Below are 20,845 nucleotides of genomic sequence, written 5' to 3' on the forward strand. Positions count from 1 at the left end.
CCATAATGGTCAAGTTTGTGGAGTAGGATGCCGTGGTCTACTGTGTCAAAAGCTTTTCTTAGGTCAATAAAAGTTCCTAGTGGATATTCCTTATTTTCCAATGCTGTGTAAAGCAGATCTAGCATTTTTATGATTGCATGGTTAGTGCTTTTATTTTTCCTGAATCCAAATTGGCTGGGGCTGAGTATGTTTTGTGACGTTATAAATGAATACAGTCTCCTGTGCACGAGTTTCTCAAAGATTTTGGATAGCAATGGTAAGTTTGATATTGGCCTATAGTTGTTTAAATCTGTAGGGTCACCACCTTTATGTATTGGTGTAACCCTTGCCGTCTTGAGTAATTTCGGGAAGGTGCTAGTTTCTAGTGACTTGTTAAAAAGTAATGAGATAATATGCGAGAGGACATGGGCCACTCTCTTGTACAATAATGGTGGGACATGAGACAGATTCCCTGAGTTATTTTTAAGTGATTTTATAATCTCGGTGACATCCGTGGGCTCAGTTGGAGCAAGATAGAAGGAATTTGGGAAATTCCCATCTAGGTAGTCCCCGGCATGGGCATTGGTATGTGGGATTTTATTGGCGAGATTAGAACCTGTGGTTGAGAAGAAGTCGTTTATCTTGTTAGCTGTGTCAGTGGATTGCAGTGGTGTTTCATTAGGTTTAGTTAGGACAATATTCTTTTTTTTTTTCAGTTTGTGGGTCCCTAGAATCTGAGAGAGTGTTTTCCAGGTCTTTTTTATATCTCCTCTTGTGTCAGTGAATCTACTGGAGTAGTATAGTTGTTTGGCTTTCTTTATTACTTTGGTGAGGACTGATGAATAGTGTTTAAGAATATCTTTGTGTATTAAGCCCTGTCTATATTGCTTTTCATATTGGTGTTTCTTATCAATGGATTTCAGAATGGTACTGGTTAGCCATGGGCAACCAAGCCGTTTGTGATCTGTTTCGTTTTTATAGGACAATGTTTGTTGTATAGTCTAAGTAGTTTGTTAAGAAAAATGTCTGTCCAGTCATCAATACCATTGGCCTTGGAGAATTCTGTAGGCCAGTCAACAGTCTCTAGGTCAGCTGTGAACTTCCTTATTGAGGCCTCATCATGGAGTCTAAATGAGACTTTGTTGTATTCAAGTGGTGGTTTACTAATGTTTGTCAAGAGGAAGGTAGGGTAGTGGTCTGTAGTGCTATCTGTGATTATCCCTGATTTAAGGGGGGCTAGTATATTGGTCCATATGTGGTTTATTATAGTTGCACTTGTTTCAGTGAGCCTGGTTGGTTTAGTTATTGTTGGTATGAGAAGTGTGTTGTTCATATTGTTGATGAAATCAGTTACAGGCTGATCATCTAGTAAGCCAAGGTTGATGTTGAAGTCTCCAGCTAAGAGAAGGTGGTGCGTATTCATTTGTCTGTTTGTTATTAGTGCCTTTAATTTCTCACTGAAGTTTGGGATGTTTGTGTGGGGTATCCGGTAAATGGCACCGATTGTTAAAGGCGTCTTAAGGTTTTTTACAGTAAAATAAGCAAAAATGTATTCTTCATATCCATCACTAAAGCAATTGGTGCTAATACAAGATAATTGGTTAGAGTAATAGATTGCAATACCACCCCCAACTTGGTATGGTCTGCAGTTGTGGATTGTTGTGTATCCTGGTAGAGGGTAGATATCTATTGTGTCCTGTCTTTTTAGTGAGGATTACTCGTTGCACAAGCTTTCATCTTTGTCTCATTGTCTTGAATTGAACGAATTGTTGATTCTCTTAACACTAAACACTCGTGCCATCTCTATGACATTGAGGAGACTTATATTTTTGAGGGATCATGACAGTGAATGGGTTAATTACAGACCCCATGCAGTGGAAATACATCTTGAATGAAAATTAGTTATAAATGGTAACAGTATTTATAAAGATTTCAGCAGTGTAAAAATTTGTCTCATAATATAATACAGTGGAACCTCGGTTTTCAAATTTAATTCATTCCAGGTGTTGATTCAGCAACCAAAATCGATGACAGCCAAATCAGTTTTTCCCTTTAAGAATAATGTAAATAGAATTAATCTGTTCCAGACCCCAAATGACAATATAATAATATATTAATAATATACTAACTACTATTTAAAAAATGCATAAAATTATACAGTACAGGGAAACTAAAAATGAATACTAAATGAAAATTGAACTGAAATACTGTACAGTAAGTGAAAATTTTACTGCCCCTTGCCTGTCAGAGGAGAGCTATGGTGCACTGGAAGCAAGGAGGAGGAGGAGGGGGGGGGGAATGTTACTGCTTGGAAGGAGAGTCACCTTCTATTAATACATCAGGCAACTGTCCTTCTCTTCTTTGTCTCTTTCACCACTTAACACCTTGTTCTTGCTCACTGGTTCTGTGCCTCACTAAAAACCTGTCCAGTGAGGTTTGTTTCAGGCTCCATTTTAACACTTGTCTTAATTGAGACATTACACTGTCACTGTTCGCATTAGACGGATGGCCACTGCTTTGTCTGGATTGTATTTTTCAGCACTTCATGCCATTTAGCACACATTTCCTTGACAAGTGCAATGGGCACATCATCCCTTCTCTCTTCTGATGACAGCTCCTCCGCTGCAATCTGTTGCTGCTCCTTCTGAAGGTCTAGAAATTCTTGTGGTGAGTTCAGTTCTGTGCTCCTTCACCAACTCCTCCACATCATCTTCAGTCACCTCTAGGTCCAAGGTCTTCCCAAGGGATACAGTATCCTCTACTGGCTCAGGCTCATCTTCAAAGCCTTCAAAATCCCTGGCTGCCACAAATTTTTCCATGCTGACTGCATACCCATGTTCTTGACCCATTGTCCGGTGCCCATTCTGTGAGTAAGTGACCTGAGCTGCTTTGTCCCTTTCCACACATGTGAAAACTTGTCTATCCACAACCAAGAGAACGTACAAAGCCGGAACATTTTTTCTCGAACATCTCATTCGAGAACCGATTTATTCGAGAAGTAATGCAACCGACAAGCGAGGTCTGACAGTGTTTGTTGTTTGTATAACTTTATTATTGAGGTAGCTCATAAAGGTTTCTAAATAGTTTTCTCTTTTTACAGATGATCCAACATTTTGGGCTCAGATAATGACACAACAACTCATAGAAGCTAGAGAAGAAGAGGAACAAACAGAGTCATTTGCCTATTCCTTAGGTCTAGCTCCTTCACGGACTAAAGAAAAATATGAAAGTCAACATTCCAACATTGGACATGTGGGAAAAGCCTCTACATCTGCTGCTTATAGCTTGACTGCCAATCTTAATGATAGATATATGGGTCAAACTAAAGATGTTACTTCCATGAATCATCCCAATGGGCAGAACCATTTGGCTTCTAAAAATATTTTTACACCCACTTCATTCAGAAATAACTTCAGTTTTAATCATGGGAAAGTTCCTTTAATTGATGTAGAGAAAAATAGTACTAAAAATGATGCAAGAGGAGGAAAGACTGTAATGAGTGAAAGTATTCACCTTAAGATAGAAAAGGACCGTAATAGTGAGAGGGCAGGCCAGCAAACTTACACTTCTGTATACAGTGATGGAGATGATTCTTGTGTGTGGCGCTCACCTCGAACCAATAAAGGGAATACACACAAGTATGAAGACTTTAAGGTGCCTATGACTCGAAATAATGGACATAATGATGGAAGGATTAGTCCAGTTTTTCCAAGTAAAAAAAGAAAAACAGAGGGGAGTGTGTGAACTCATGAAAACTTGAAGATTTAAATGCAACATTTATGTTATTGTTTTAAATATGAAAAAAAATTACCATAGGTAATGTCTGTTGATGAATGATCAAATACTGTATGTTAAAACCAAACTATTTTGATTGTTGTCATGTTTAAACAGTTATGTTGCAAGGGTGATGTAGAAGGGTATTTATTTTTAATTTAAGAGATCTGAATTGCCCATTGGTTTCAAATTTGTCACATTGATTAATGGGAGTATTTTACACTAATTTGTATACAGTACTTTTTAATTTACATTTTCAGCACTAATGTATACATGCCTTTTATATATATTCCTGAATCAGGAGCCATGATATATTTTGTCTCTGCAGTCTTAGTTGACATATGTAACTACTTTTATTGTTGGACATTAACATCACAAAATTGTGTAGCCTACAATTATAACTTGGGTATCAATCAACATTTTATTTGGCAAGGTAAGGCTTGAGATGATTGTAAATATCCAGCTTCTAGTTGGTTTAACCCTTTCAGGATTGGTGCCATACTAGTACGGATTGCATGCCAGGGTTGGTTCCGTACTAGTACGCATAAATTCTAGCGCCTTCAAATCTAGCGAGGGAAAGCTGGTAGGCCTACATATGAAAGAATGGGTCTATGTGGTCAGTGTGCACAGTATAAAAATCCTTCAGCACACAGCGCATAATGAGAAAAAAACTCCAACCGTATTTCTTGCTATTAAACAGACTTTGCAGTGTATTTTCGTATGCTATTTATGGTTGTATTCTAGTTTTCCTGGTCTCATTTTATAGAATGGAAGACATATTACAGAAATTGAGATGATTTTGATTGGTTTCACAATGAAAAGTACCTTGAAATTGAGCTCAAAGTAGCAGAAATGTTCAATTTTTGCCGAAGTTCAAAAGTAAACAAATCATGCCACGTGTCCAATACACATCAACTGGTGAGTCAAATATTCTTTCACAAGTGCGCTGATATTATTTATACCATTTCTCCACTAATGCAGTAGTCTACATACCAGTAAATCTATTTTTTTTGTGAGAATAAAAATTCAAAGTGGAAAGCAAAAGAATGTAAAAGAGGCCTGGGGATGTAACTAATGAACAGAAAAAATGTTATTTTAGTGCCAGGAATGTCTGTCTTGTTTATTCTGGACCCTATTTGGAAATTGGCATCTTTTGAAATTTGTGTGAAATTGGCAAAATTGTCAATTTCTGACCACTTTATTGGATAGTTGAAATCAGTAAATGGGTGGTTTATTGTATTCATTCGATAGAAAAAATGGAGTTCTAGTGAAATAGTTATGAATTTTGTCGACTGGTACATTGGAATTGGCTGAAAATAGGGCTCAAAGTGGGCGAAATCGCCGATGCATCAATATCGTCAAGACCGCTAACTTTGCAAGAGCATAATTCCGTAAATTTCCCATCAAATTTCATACTTTTGGTGTCATTATGATCAGGAAAAGATTCTCTGTCATTTCACAAGAAAGTTTTTTTTTTTTTTTCGAAAAATTTCCGACCCAGAGAACAAGTTTACGACAGGGCCTGCTGACCCTGAAAAGGTTAAATGTTCTTGCAACTGGTAATGTCATACAGCCCCTTGATAATCTGGGTTGAATTTAAAACAAAATATGTACCTGAGAACATCTCGCCTCTCTCTAGTCATAAGTACCGCATGTTAATTTTTTTTTTAACTAAGGAAATTTTAGCAAGACCCAAGATATTATTTGAAATCCAAGTTATTGAAATAAGAATGTGTAATACCTATTTAGAATAAAATATTTCACTCCAACTGTTGAATTTGTTTGGCATTTTTTTGTCCTCTTAAAAGCAATGGATTTGCTATCATCAAAACATATTTTCTTTGAGGAATCAAAATTAATAAAACATTCTTTTATAAAAGCTTATTTAAATACTATACTCAAGTTTTACCATTTGTTTTACAGTTTATTCTTGATTCTGGATGCATGTACCTTAGGGCCCTGCTTTACGGCGTTCTGCTAATACGGACATTTCAACTTATGACAAACTCACTATACAGCTCCCCCCACCTGACTTTCTAATACGGTCACTGTGCCCCACCTGGTTTGTTTACATTTTCTGTGAGCTCTGTGAGTATCTCGTGTCTCCATTATGTCAAACTTTTAAAACTTTCAAGAGTTTTAAACCTATTTCATGTTTTATATACTGTATATATGTACTTGAATAATTATACTTGTGTACCTCTACCTCTAATGTGTGTAAAGGTAGAAAATTGAAAGTGAACATAGAAAAGAGTAAGGTGATGAGAGTATCATATGATTTAGATAAAGAAAAATTGGATATCAAATTGGGGAGGAGTAGTATGGAAGAAGTGAATGTTTTCAGATATTTGGGAGTTGACGTGTCAGCGGATGGATTTATGAAGGATGAGGTTAATCATAGAATTGACGAAAGAAAAAAGGTGAGTGGTGCATTGAGGTATATGTGGAGGCAAAAAATGTTATCTTTGGAGGCAAAGAAGGGAATGTATGAAAGTATAGTAGTACCAACACTTACATGGGTGTGAAGCTTGGGTTGTAAATGCTGCAGCAAGGAGGCGGTTGGAGGCAGTGGAAATGTCCTGTCTAAGAGCAATGTGTGGTGTAAATATTATGCAGAAAATTCAGAGTGTGGAAATTAGGAGAAGGTGTGGAATTAATAAAAGTATTAGTCAGAGGGCTGAAGAGGGTTTGTTGAGGTGGTTTGGTCATTTAGAGAGAATGGATCAAAGTAGAATGACATGGAGAGTGTATAAATATGTAGGGGAAGGAAGGCGGGGTAGGGGTTGTCCTCGAAAAGGTTGGAGGGAAGGGGTAAAGGTGGTGTTGTGGGCGAGGGGTTTGGACTTCCAGCAAGCATGCATGAGCGTGTTAGATAGGAGTGAATGGAGACAATTGGTATTTGGGATCTGACGATCTGTTGGAGTGTGAGCAGGGTAATATTTAGTGAAGGGATTCAGGGAAACCGGTTATTTTATATAACCGGACTTGAGTCCTGAAAATGGGAAGTACAATGCCTGCACTCTAAAGGAGGGGTTTGGGATATTGGCAGTTTGGAGAGATATATTGTGTATTTTTATACGTATATACTTCTAAACTGTTGTATTCTGGGCACCTGTGCAAAAACAGTGATTATGTGTGTGAGGTGAAAATGTTGAATGATGATGAAAGTATTTTACTTTTGGGGATTTTCTTTCTCTTTGGGTCACCCTGCCTCGGCGGGAGACGGCCGACTTGTTAAAAAAAAAAAAAAAAAAAACTCTACCTAAATAGGCTTACACACTGGGCTGGCATGCAGGTACAAATTAAAATAACTAAGAATGTCTTATTAATATGGCATCCTCAAGACTAATAATGATAATAATACACAATAATAATCACTGAGGTGTATTAAATATCGTATTTTACATTAATATAAACATTTTCATTAATGCATTGATATTTTTTTTTTTCAAAATTATAAAATAAACATGCTACATAACATATAAACATGACAAATACACCCTACAGTAGAATAAATTAACATAAACATGAGATGTTACGTGTATGAAAAAAAAAAGCCGCATTCGTCTGCTTGTTTACATAACTCCATGTGTCTCTCTCTCTCTCTCTCATTCTCTCTTTCTCGTTTATTCGTTTTACCTCTTTTACTCGCCTCTCACCCAACATTAACCCTTAACCCTTTCGGGGTTTCGGCTGTACTAGTACGGCTTACGCGCCAGGGTTTTTGACGTACTAGTACGCATAAATTCTAGCGCCCTCAAATCTAGCAAGAGAAAGCTGGTAGGCCTACATATGAAAGAATGGGTCTATATGGTCAGTGTGCACAGTATAAAAAAAATCCTGCAGCACACAGTGCGTAATGAGAAAAAAAAACTTGGACCGTGTTTTTGGTTTAAAACAGCGACTGCACTGTATTTTTGTATGGTATTTATGGTTGTATTCTAGTTTTCCTGGTCTTATTTTATAGAATGGAAGACATATTACACAAATTGAGATGATTTTGATTGGTTTCACAATGAAAAGTACCTTGAAATTATGCTCAAAGTAGCAGAAATGTTCAATTTTTGCCGAAGTTCAAAAGTAAACATATCATGCCATGCATCCAATACACGTCAACTGGTGAATCTAATATTCTTTCACAAGTGCGCTGGTATTATTTATACCATTTCTACACTAATACAGTAGTCTGCATAACTTCTATTTTTTTGAGAATAAAAATTCAAAGTGGAAAGCAAAAGAAATGTAAGAGGGGCGTGGGGAAGTGACTAATGAATAGAGGAAATGTTATTTTAGTGCCGTGAATGTCTTTCTTGTTTATTCTGGACCCTATTTGGAAATCTGCATCTTTTGAAATTTGTGTGAAATTGCAAAATTCTGACCACTTTATTGGATAGTTGAAATCGGTAAATGGGTGGGTTCTTGTACTCATTCGATAGAAAAAACGGACTTCTAGCGAAATAGTTATGATTTTTCTCGACTAGTACACTGGAATTGGCCGTAAATAGGGCACAAATTGGGCAAAATCGCCGATGCGTAAACATCGAGACCGCTAACTTCGCGAGTGCATAATTCCGTAAGTTTTCCATCAAATTTCATACTTTTGGTGTCATTATGATCGGGAAAAGATTATCTTTTCATAAGAAAAAATATTTTTTTTTTTTTTAAATTTTGGCGACCCTGAGAACAAGTCTCTGAGAGAGCCTGGCGACCCTCAAAGGGTTAAACTGTCCACATGTAGATCTATGTTCATGTGCAGGGGAGGGCTCTGAATGTAGATCAACATTTTATTTTTCATTGTTTCAAAATCGGGTTTGCCAGGGTACCATGTGGTAACACCAGTTAGTTTCAGCCCCATCTTGGGTTAACATCATGCCAAACCCCCATGATTCACTCACACCTCTTCATATTAAACTACTATTCTCGGAGGGTGATACAAAATGTGAGTTTAGTGATTTTGACACCGATATGGCCACTAATGATCAAGGAATTAGTGAAACTTTTGATAACCCAGATCACCCTCAGGCCATGACCTCTGAGGTGGCCATATCAGACCCTCAGCCCATGACCTCTGGGGTGGCTAGTGTGGCCATACCAGATCCTCAGCCCAGCACCTCTGGGGTTGCCAGTGTTACTTCCCAAAGGCAACTCCGCAAGAGGAAATTATCATTTTCCATGTGTTTTGGTGATGAAGATAGTGAAAGTGATATAAGTGACAATGACGATATCGATTTTATGCCCATAGACGATTCATCGAGTGAAAGTGATTTTCATTATTCCCCAGTGAAACGTACTCTTAGGCGTTGTAACCTGCGTTCAGGCAATGTGCCATGTGCATTCGGTGGCAAGGGTCGTATGAGGTCACGATCCGAAACCCCAGCCACTGATAGTGATCGTGAAGGAGTGTAAGCTGGGATGGAGGAAGAGGGGAGGGTGGCATGGTGCCTAGACCTCGTGGCGTGGTGGGTGGGCAGACAAAGGACCACCTGGCACCCTCTCAACCATGTACTGCCTTCAGTCCTGTTCCCTCTCCTGCTCCCCCATGCCCCATGCCACAGGTCCAACCTGCACCATGTGACCACGTATGGAACTGGACAGTACACCATTTGTGCCACATCCTTTCAATTTTGATGCTAGTGAAAGTGGCAGCATGCCACACTGTCCCATCACAAATGAGTCTACAGAGTGACTATTTTCAACTATACTTTGATGAGCCGATAATGAACTTAATTATTACACAGACCAACATGTACTACCGGTATATAATGGACCACGCATATTTCAGAATCTTCATGGCTGTGCAGGTGGAAAGATACAACTGTGGCTGAAATGTATTTATTCCTTGGTGCTGCCATGCTTATGCCACATATATAAGAACAATATAGCACACTACTGGTCCACAGACTACTTCATCAGTACTCCAGTCTTCCGTGACCTCCTTCCCTGCAACAGATTCACTCTGTTGCTACGAATGTTGCACTTCTCAGACAGGAATACACCAAACCGAAATGACCTCTTATACAAAATCCGGGAACTGTTTATGTATCTGAAGTAAAAATTCAGCGCCTACTTTTATCCATTCAAGAACATTGTTGTTGACGAGTCCTTGGCTCTGTTCAAAGGACAACTATCATTCAAACATATACCAAGCAAATACAATCACTTTGGTATAAAATGCTTTGTGTGATTGTGAGACTAATCTTGCCTTGGATGTCATTACCTACACAGGGAAAAACACACTCAACAATACCAGGCACATGTTGGGCATTTCTGGTGGTGGTGTTCGCAAGATGATGGAACCATACCTTGGCAAGGGTCATACATTGTTCACAGACAACTGGTATACAAGCCCTATGCTTGCTGATTTCCTGTGTGTGAACAAGACTGATATAGTACAGTAGTTCCCTGTTTTTCGTAAGCAGCGAGTCAAACGATGATTTGTGAATCGTTGTTTGACTCTCAAATAGTCATTCGTCCCAGACGCATATGCATGGCCCCAAGCGGCCTCACACTCCATTCCCAGCCAGTGTGCCATTGTTTATCAGCAAGTGACCATCACCTCACGCTTTCATATGATACATTTTCTAATATTCCATTCATTGTAGTGCTTGCAACTGCTAAATAAGCCACTATGGCTCCAAAGAAAGCTAGTGCCAAGCCTTTGGTAAAGAAGGGGAGGAATATGATAGAATTCAAGAAAAACATCGAACAATATGAAAGTGGCGTACGTGTAGCAGAGCTGGCCAGGATGCATAAGAAACCCCATACAATCATCACTTCCATTGTGGCCATGAAAGAGGAAATCAAGGAAGCTGCTGTTGCAAAGGGCTTAGGATAAACACTGTGTACAACACAAACAGTTGTTCATTTCCCAGAAATTTGGCATACAAAACACAGTCGTAAGTCGAGTGGTTGTATGTCGGATGGTAGGTGTACTCGATGTTGGGAAGTTATTGTTGGTGTGGCTCACCGAGAAATAATTAGCAGGAGATAGTCTTCTGCAGTCGATTATTTGTGATAAGGCAAGGCAGTTGCATGAGGATCTCGTAAAGAAATTGCCTACAACGAGTACTGATATTCGTAATTTTAAGGCCAGCAAAGGCTGGTTTGAGAGATTTAAAAAACGTAGTGGCATTCACAGTGTGATAAGGCATGGTGAGGCTGCCAGTTCTGACAAAAATACAGCTAAAAAATTCGTAAGTGAATTCAAGGAGTACATAGAGGCTGAAGGGTTCGTCCCTCAACAAATGTTCAATTGTGAAGAAACAGGCCTCTTTTGGAAGAAAATGCCAGAGGACCTACATTACTCAGGAGGAAAAGGCACTCCCAGGACACAAGCTCTTGAAAGACAGGTTGACTCTCATGTTCTGCGCTAATGCTAGTGGGGATTTCAAAATGAAGCCTTTACTAGTGTATCATTCTGAAAATCCCAGTGTGTTCAAGAAAAACAATGTCATGAAGAGTAAATTGTGTGTGTTTTGGAAAGCTAATAATAAGGCATGGGTCACGAGGGACATTTTCTTCGAGTGGTTCAGTAAAGTGTTTGGCCCCAGTGTGAAGAAATACCTCCTGGAAAATAAATTGGAACTCGAGTGCCTCCTGGTAATGGACAATGCACCTGCTCATCCTCCAAACTTGGATGACCTAATTGTGGAGGAGTTTGGTTTCACCACAGTGAAGTTCTTGCCCCCTAATACCACTCCTCTCCTCCAGCCCATGGACCAGCAGATCATTTCAAACTTTAAAAAAACTCTACGCTAAAGCAATGTTTCAAAGGTGCTTTAATGTGACCTCGGACACACAAGTGACCTTAAGAAAGTTTTGGAAAGACACTACAGTATCCTCCATTGCATAAGCCTTATAGATAAGGCTTGGGAGGGAGTGACTTCCAGGACTTTGAACTCTTGCTTGGAGAAAATTGTGTCCACAAGAAGGATTTTGAAGGGTTTGGGGCTGACCCTGAGGACCCTATGCCAGTTGTGGAATCTATTGTGGCATTGGAGAATTCCATGGGGGTTGGATGTGAGTGACAAGGATGTGGAAGAGTTGAAGGACCACCACAATGAAGAGCTAACCACTGAAGAGCTGCAAGAGCTTCATATGGAACAGCAACAGACTGCAGCTTAGTATGTTGTGTCAAAGGAGGAGGGAGAGATGGAAGAAGGTGCCTTCTTCAGAAATTAAGGAGATTTGTGCAGTGTGGAGTAGGATGGAAAAATTTATGGAGAAACATCACCCTGACAAAGGGGCTGCAAGCCATGTCAGCAACATGTACAATGACAAAGTCTTGTCCCATTTAATGGAAATTTTAAAGGGATGCCAGAAACAGACCTCTCTGGACAAGTATTTAGTGCCACAGGTATGCAGTGACTCTCAAGCTGGTCCTAGTGGCATTAAAAAAACAAAGAAGGGAAGTAAGCACTGAAAAGGACTCAGTACCTGAAGTCTTTATAGAAGGGGATTCTCCTTCCAAACAGTAATTAATCCAACCTCTCCCTTCCTCCAGTCTTCCATACACTAAGAAGAATCGCCAATAAAGGTAAATGTTATACTGTTAATATTTCATTCTTCACATCTCATTGTTTTCTGTGTTATTTTTTTTTTTTTATTATCATACCGGCCGATTCCCACCAAGGCAGGGTGGCCCGAAAAAGAAAAACTTTCACCATCATTCACTCCATCACTGTCTTGCCAGAAGGGTGCTTTACACTACAGTTTTTAAACTGCAACATTAACACCCCTCCTTCAGAGTGCAGGCACTGTACTTCCCATCTCCAGGACTCAAGTCCGGCCTGCCGGTTTCCCTGAATCCCTTCATAAATGTTACTTTGCTCACACTCCAACAGCACGTCAAGTATTAAAAAACCATTTGTCTCCATTCACTCCTATCAAACACGCTCACGCATGCCTGCTGGAAGTCCAAGCCCCTCGCACACAAAACCTCCTTTACCCCCTCCCTCCAACCCTTCCTAGGCCGACCCCTACCCCGCCTTCCTTCCACTACAGACTGATACACTCTTGAAGTCATTCTGTTTCGCTCCATTCTCTCTACATGTCCGAACCACCTCAACAACCCTTCCTCAGCCCTCTGGACAACAGTTTTGGTAATCCCGCACCTCCTCCTAACTTCCAAACTACGAATTCTCTGCATTATATTCACACCACACATTGCCCTCAGACATGACATCTCCACTGCCTCCAGCCTTCTCCTCGCTGCAACATTCATCACCCACGCTTCACACCCATATAAGAGCGTTGGTAAAACTATACTCTCATACATTCCCCTCTTTGCCTCCAAGGACAAAGTTCTTTGTCTCCACAGACTCCTAAGTGCACCACTCACTCTTTTTCCCTCATCAATTCTATGATTCACCTCATCTTTCATAGACCCATCCGCTGACACGTCCACTCCCAAATATCTGAATACGTTCACCTCCTCCATACTCTCTCCCTCCAATCTGATATTCAATCTTTCATCACCTAATCTTTTTGTTATCCTCATAACCTTACTCTTTCCTGTATTCACCTTTAATTTTCTTCTTTTGCACACCCTACCAAATTCATCCACCAATCTCTGCAACTTCTCTTCAGAATCTCCCAAGAGCACAGTGTCATCGGCAAAGAGCAGCTGTGACAACTCCCACTTTGTGTGTGATTCTTTATCTTTTAACTCCACGCCTCTTGCCAAGACCCTCGCATTTACTTCTCTTACAACCCCATCTATAAATATATTAAACAACCACGGTGACATCACACATCCTTGTCTAAGGCCTACTTTTACTGGGAAAAAATTTCCCTCTTTCCTACATACTCTAACTTGAGCCTCACTATCCTCGTAAAAACTCTTCACTGCTTTCAGTAACCTACCTCCTACACCATACACTTGCAACATCTGCCACATTGCCCCCCTATCCACCCTGTCATACGCCTTTTCCAAATCCATAAATGCCACAAAGACCTCTTTAGCCTTATCTAAATACTGTTCACTTATATGTTTCACTGTAAACACCTGGTCCACACACCCCCTACCTTTCCTAAAGCCTCCTTGTTCATCTGCTATCCTATTCTCCGTCTTACTCTTAATTCTTTCAATTATAACTCTACCATACACTTTACCAGGTACACTCAACAGACTTATCCCCCTATAATTTTTGCACTCTCTTTTATCCCCTTTGCCTTTATACAAAGGAACTATGCATGCTCTCTGCCAATCCCTAGGTACCTTACCCTCTTCCATACATTTATTAAATAATTGCACCAACCACTCCAAAACTATATCCCCACCTGCTTTTAACATTTCTACCTTTATCCCATCAATCCCGGCTGCCTTACCCCCTTTCATTTTACCTACTGCCTCACGAACTTCCCCCACACTCACAACTGGCTCTTCCTCACTCCTACAAGATGTTATTCCTCCTTGCCCTATACACGAAATCACAGCTTCCCTATCTTCATCAACATTTAACAATTCCTCAAAATATTCCTTCCATCTTCCCAATACCTCTACCTCTCCATTTAATAACTCTCCTCTCCTATTTTTAACTGACAAATCCATTTGTTCTCTAGGCTTTCTTAACTTGTTAATCTCACTCCAAAACTTTTTCTTATTTTCAACAAAATTTGTTGATAACATCTCACCCACTCTCTCATTTGCTCTCTTTTTACATTGCTTCACCACTCTCTTAACTTCTCTCTTTTTCTCCATATACTCTTCCCTCCTTGCATCACTTCTACTTTGTAAAGACTTCTCATATGCTAACTTTTTCTCCCTTACTACTCTCTTTACATCATCATTCCACCAATCGCTCCTCTTCCCTCCTGCACCCACTTTCCTGTAACCACAAACTTCTGCTGAACACTCTAACACTACATTTTTAAACCTACCCCATACCTCTTCGACCCCATTGCCTATGCTCTCATTAGCCCATCTATCCTCCAATAGCTGTTTATATCTTACCCTAACTGCCTCCTCTTTTAGTTTATAAACCTTCACCTCTCTCTTCCCTGATGCTTCTATTCTCCTTGTATCCCATCTACCTTTTACTCTCAGTGTAGCTACAACTAGAAAGTGATCTGATATATCTGTGGCCCCTCTATAAACATGTACATCCTGAAGTCTACTCAACAGTCTTTTATCTACCAATACATAATCCAACAAACTACTGTCATTTCGCCCTACATCATATCGTGTATACTTATTTATCCTCTTTTTCTTAAAATATGTATTACCTATAACTAAACCCCTTTCTATACAAAGTTCAATCAAAGGGCTCCCATTATCATTTACACCTGGCACCCCAAACTTACCTACCACACCCTCTCTAAAAGTTTCTCCTACTTTAGCATTCAAGTTTTCTGTGTATGTACATCTATATTTCATGTAAAGAAATTATTTTGTTTTAACATTTCTGGGTGTCTGGAACGGATTAATTGTATTTACATTGTTTCTGATGGGGAAAATGGTTTCACAAATCATCAATTTCGATGTCACTCTCTGGAACGGATTAATTATGAAAAAACAAGGTTCTGCTATATGTGGAACAGTGAGAAGAAATAAAGAACACATGTGAAGGTTCACTGGAGCAAGTCTAGTGGAAGCGTTTCATGCCAATGACATCATGGCACTGACGTGGCATGACAAATGAGACGTGATGTTGCTGTCAACCATCCACAGAAATGAGATGGTACAAACAGACTGAGCAGGTTCAACAATGAACCTATTGTAAAGCCAGCTGCTGTCGACTAAACAAACAATGTGTTACTAGTCGACAATTGTGACATCACGATAGGGTTTGTTGACTGTGTGCGGAGGAGTCGCAAGTGGTACAAAAGTGTTTTTCACCTTGTAGACATTGCAATGCTCAATGCCTTCGACATGTATGAAATACAGACTGGGAAGCGACAACGATATGCGGAATTCACCCTCAATGTCATCAAGCAGATAGCAAAAAAGTATGGTACCACACCTATACCTACCACTCCACAGCGACCTGTCACCCCACAGCCAGAGGGGTGAGTGCCCAACCGAATAATCCCTAAGTATCACTGCCTAATACCACTACCATCTACTCCAAAGAAGTATTTCCAGAAAGTGTGTTGTGTGTGCTTACACTAAACAGCGACCCCAAGTGCAAAAAGACACACGATACATGTGTCAGCAATGTGGGGTGGCACTGTATGAATCCATGCCTCAGAGTATCATACAGTGGTGGACTTACAGAAACATAAATGGAACTTGTAAATACCTTGTATATATATGTAAACAACAGTTCGGGTGAGACATAAGCAACTATTGGCAGAAAGGTAGACTGGTGCAAGTATGAGTAGTGGGGGGGTTGAAGAGAGTTGGAATAGTTTTAAAAATGCAGTATTAGAAGGTGGGGCAGAAGTTTGTGGTTATAGGAGGGTGGGTGCAGGAAGAAAGAGGAATGATTGGTGGAATGATGAAGTAAAGGGTGTGATAAAAGAGAAAAAGTTGGCTTATGAGAGGTTTTTACAAAGCAGAAGTGTTATAAGAAGAGTAGAGTATATGGAGAGTAAAAGAAAGGTGAAGAGAGTGGTGAGAGAGTACAAAAGGAGAGCAGATGATAGAGTGGGAGAGGCACTGTCAAGAAATTTTAATGAAAATAACAAAAAAATTTAGAGCGAGTTAAGAAAGCCTAGGGAACGAATGGATTTGTCAGTTAAAGACAGAGTAGGGGAGTTAGTAGATGGGGAGATGGAGGTTTTGGGTAGATGGCGAGAATATTTTGAGGAACTTTTAAATGTCAACGAAGAAAGGGAGGTGGTAATTTCATGCACTGGCCAGGGAAGTATACCATCTTTTAGAAGTGAAGAACAGATGCGAGTGTGGGGGAGGAGTGTGAGGCATTACATAGAATGAAAGGGTGTAAAGCAGTTGGAACTGACGGGATCATGACAGAAATATTAAAAGCAGGGGAAGATATAGTGTTGGAGTTGTTGGTATTTTTGTTTAATAAATGTATCAAAGAGGGGAAGGTACCTAGGGATTGGCAGAGAGCATTTATAGTCCCTTTATATAAAGGGAAGGGGGACAAAAGAGATTGTAAAAATTATAGAGGAATAAGTTTACTGAGTATACCAGGAAAAGTGTATGGTAGGGTTAAAATTCAAAGAATTAGAGGTAAGACAGAATGTAGGATTGCAGATGAGCAAGGAGGTTTTAGAGTGGGTAGGGGATGTGTAGATCAAGTGTTTACATTGAAGCATATATGTGAACAGTATTTAGATAAAGGTAGGGAAGTTTTTATTGCATTTATGGATTTAGAAAAGGCATATGATAGTGGATAGGGGAGCAATGTGGCAGATGTTGCAAGTATATAGAATAGGTGATAAGTTACTAAACGCTGTGAAGAGTTTTTATGAGGATAGTGAGGCTCAAGTTAGGGTGTGTAGAAGAGAGGGAGATTACTTCCCGGTGAGACTAGGTCTTAGACAGGGAAGTGTAATGTCATCATGGTTGTTTAATATATCTATAGATGGGGTTGTAAATGCTAGGGTGTTTGGGAGAGGGGTAGGATTAAATTATGGGAAATCAAATGCAAAATGGGAATTGACACAGTTACTTTTTGCTGATGATACTGTGCTTATGGGAGATTCTAATGAAAAATTGTGAAGGTTAGTGGATGTATTTGGGTGTGTGTGTAAAGGTAGAAAGTTGAGAGTGAACATAGAAAAGAGTAAGGTGATGAGGATATCAAATGATTTAGATAAAGAAAAATTGGATATCAAATTGGGGAGGAGTATGGAAGAAATGAATGTTTTCAGATAGCTGGGAGTTGACGTGTCGGCGGATGGATTTATGAAGGACGAGGTTAATCATAGAATTGACGAGGGAGAAAAGGTGAGTGGTGCATTGAGGTATATGTGGAGACAAAAAATGTTATCTATGGAGGCAAAGAAGGGAATGTATGAAAGTATGGTAGTACCAACACTCTTATATGGGTGTGAAGCTTGGGTTGTGAATGCAGCAGCGAGGAGGCGGTTGGAGGCAGTGGAGATGTCCTGTCTAAGGGCAATGTGTGGTGTAAATATTATGCAGGAAATTCTGAGTGTGGAAATTAGGAGGTGTGGAGTTAATAAAAGTATTAGTCAGAGGGCTGAAGAGGGGTTGTTGCGGTGGTTTGGTCATTTAGAGAAAATTGATCGAAGTAGAATGACATGGAGAGCGTTTAAATCTGTAGGGGAAGGAAGGCAGGGTAGGGGTCGTCCTTGAAAAGGTTAGAAGGAAGGGGTAAGGGAGGTTTTGTAGGCGAGGGCCTTGGACTTCCAGCAGGCATGCGTGAGCGTGTTCGATAGGAGTGAATGGAGACGAATGGTATTTGGGACCTGATGATCTGTTGGAGTGTGAGCGGGGTAATATTTAGTGAAGGGATTTAGGGAAACTGGTTTTTATATAGCCGGACTTGAGTCCTGGAAATGGGAAGTACAATGCCTACACTCTAAAGGAAGGGTTTGGGATATTGGCAGTTTGGTGGGATATGTTGTATATCTTTATATGTATATGCTTCAAAGCTGTTGTGTTCTGAGCACCTCTGCAAAAACAGCGATTATGTGAGAGTGAGGTGAAAGTGTTTAATGATGAAAGTATTTTTCTCTTTGGCGATTTTTTCTTTCTTTTTGGGTCACCCTGCCTCGGTGGGAGACGGCCGACTTGTTAAAAAAAAAAAAAAAGTAATGTGATTGAACCAGGTGTACAAATTCATTTATCAGTGTGAACATGTGTGTTTGTGACAGTATGATTACTAATTCAGTACCAAACATTTGTGTCTCAACAAGAATTGGCTATGAAATCAAAAGATTTGCAACAAAACATTATCATAACATGAAAACAACAAAAAATAGAAAAGAATTGGAAAAAAAAAAACGATAAATGTTTATTAATATTTCTGCAAGCGGCAGTGCTCCATGTTGCCGACACCTCATCATTTAGCACCAACTTTGTGGGTTTTTATCTCAGTAAGTACTGGCCCTAAATTTTTTATCTTCAACATTTACAAAAATGCGCTCTTCAATTAAAAAAAGAAAAAAAAAAAATTATTTTTCAAAATATTCGGAATGCTGAACAGGTGAACGTAGATCTACGTTTGGACAGTTTAAGGGTTAAGACTACAAATATTTTAAGGTCAGTAATGAGTGTACTGTGTATTAAACTTTTTATTGTTTCAATACAGTGGACCCCCGCTGTACGATCAGCTCCCAATGCGACCAATTATGTAAGTGTATTTATGTAAGTGCGTTTGTACATGTATGTTTGGGGGTTTGAAATGGACTAATCTAATTCACAATATTCCTTATGGGAACAAATTCGTTCAGTAATGGCACCTGAACATACTTCTGGAATGAAATAATATCGTAAGCCGGGGGTCCACTGTATCTAGTTCTATTGCTAACTTAATCTATGTTACTGTAAACTTGTTATATGGCATTTATATGCATTTATTATTATAATCATGGGGGAGCACTAAACCCTTAACATGTGGGGGAGGGCGGTGAAATGGAAGGTATTCAGCCAACTGGAGCACAGATCCAATTCCCTAGATCAAGAGGCCCTCACCAGTGTCAAGGAACCTCCCTCGAGGGGTATATGCATTTATAAGTGGAAAAAATGGCATTCCGCTTTCTGGCGGTAGCCTGGAACCTAACCTGCCATATAAGTGAGGCCCTACTGTATTTATAATTCTTCACTCTTTAGACAGTTATGGCTGCAAACTAAAAATTGTATTTGTCATGCATGAAGATCTAACACCAGTCACTGTTGACCTACCTCAAGCAGTTGGATAATCTTTATTAGCAGCAATCAAGCATTTAGGGAATGAATCTTGCTAATTCCTTGGTTGCTACAAAGACTTAATATAGAAGTATACACAGAATTGTAATATCTATTTTAGATTACTACTACTTGGTATATTGACAAAATGCACTTGACCCATATGGGTCGTAAAGCATTTCATGTCTTAGATTGATCAAAAGCACTAAACCTACTTGGGTTATATAGTACTGCAGGGCAGGGGGTGTTGCTGGAGCAGAGTATAGCCATGGGTGAAGAGGATAACCGTTAGAAAGGGCTGTGAGGAGTGATAAGGAAGTATTATTAAAGTAATAAATAGGTTGCTGTCAAAAAGTCAGGGAGTCTGGAGTTAAGGGTGGAGCCATCAGCAAGGAAGGAAGATAAAGTAAGTGTGTTAGTGGTGAAAATGTCAGAGGTAAATTCTGTGGGCTCATTGAAAGAGGACAGTCCAATATAACAGGGCAAACTGGAACCTGACAATTGTCACAGTAGAACAGGGTGCCTCTCCACGAGATAACCAAGAGTAAGAGGGGCGTGCCCGATGTGAAGACGGGAGAGCATAATCTCCCAACCTCGGCACTGATGATAAGGCCAAACACCTAAACTTGGCTTGATGGAATATAATTCGTTAACCCTTTGACTGTCGCAACCCCAAATCCTGAGGTGTCTCCTGGTGTTGCAAAATATTTGGAAAAAAAAAAAAAAAAAAAATGAAATGATAGAATCTTTTCCAGATGGTAATGACACCAAAAGTACAAAATTTGATGGAAGATTTACGGAATTTACGCTCTCGCAAAGTTAGTGACCTCAATGATATTGAAGACACTGCAATTTCACCCACTTTGAGCCCTATTTTCAGCTAATTCCATTGTTCCAGTCAACCAAACTCTTATTTCTTTTTAACTCCATTTGTTCTATCAATTGAGTGCAAAAAAACTGCCCATTTACTGATTTCAACCACCCAATAAAGATGTCAGAAATTGGCAATTTGGCCATTTTCACGCAAATTAAAAAATATGCCAATTTCAAAATAGGATCCAGAATGAACAATGTAGACATTCCTGGCTCTAAAATAACATTTTCTTTGTTCGTCAGTCACGTCTCCAGGCCCCTCCAATATTACTCTTGCTTTCTATTTTGAATTTTTATTCAAACAAAAAATAGAAGATTTACTGTTATGCAGACTACTGCAATATTGTAATAATTGTATAAATGTCAACCCATTCAGACTGCATATTAGAATGGCTACTTAGACACTTATTGGACAATGATATCATTTGTTTA

At 39.5% G+C, this 20,845-nt stretch overlaps 1 protein-coding gene across 2 annotated transcripts in view; it reads left to right on the forward strand.

The window, feature by feature from the left end:
• LOC128701052 (DNA repair protein RAD52 homolog) overlaps positions 1 to 5,517 on the forward strand; it is a 113,215-nt gene extending 107,698 nt beyond the window's left edge. For both annotated transcript variants that reach the window (XM_053794603.2, XM_053794610.2), the window contains one exon: positions 3,080 to 5,517. In XM_053794603.2, the coding sequence (XP_053650578.1) occupies positions 3,080 to 3,723 (644 nt within the window). In that variant the 3' untranslated portion in view covers positions 3,724 to 5,517. The remainder of the gene's footprint in view (positions 1 to 3,079) is intronic.
• The last annotated feature ends 15,328 nt before the right edge of the window (positions 5,518 to 20,845 follow it).

The sequence above is a fragment of the Cherax quadricarinatus genome, chromosome 20, assembly GCF_038502225.1.
Source record: "Cherax quadricarinatus isolate ZL_2023a chromosome 20, ASM3850222v1, whole genome shotgun sequence".
Classification (NCBI taxonomy): domain Eukaryota; kingdom Metazoa; phylum Arthropoda; class Malacostraca; order Decapoda; family Parastacidae; genus Cherax; species Cherax quadricarinatus.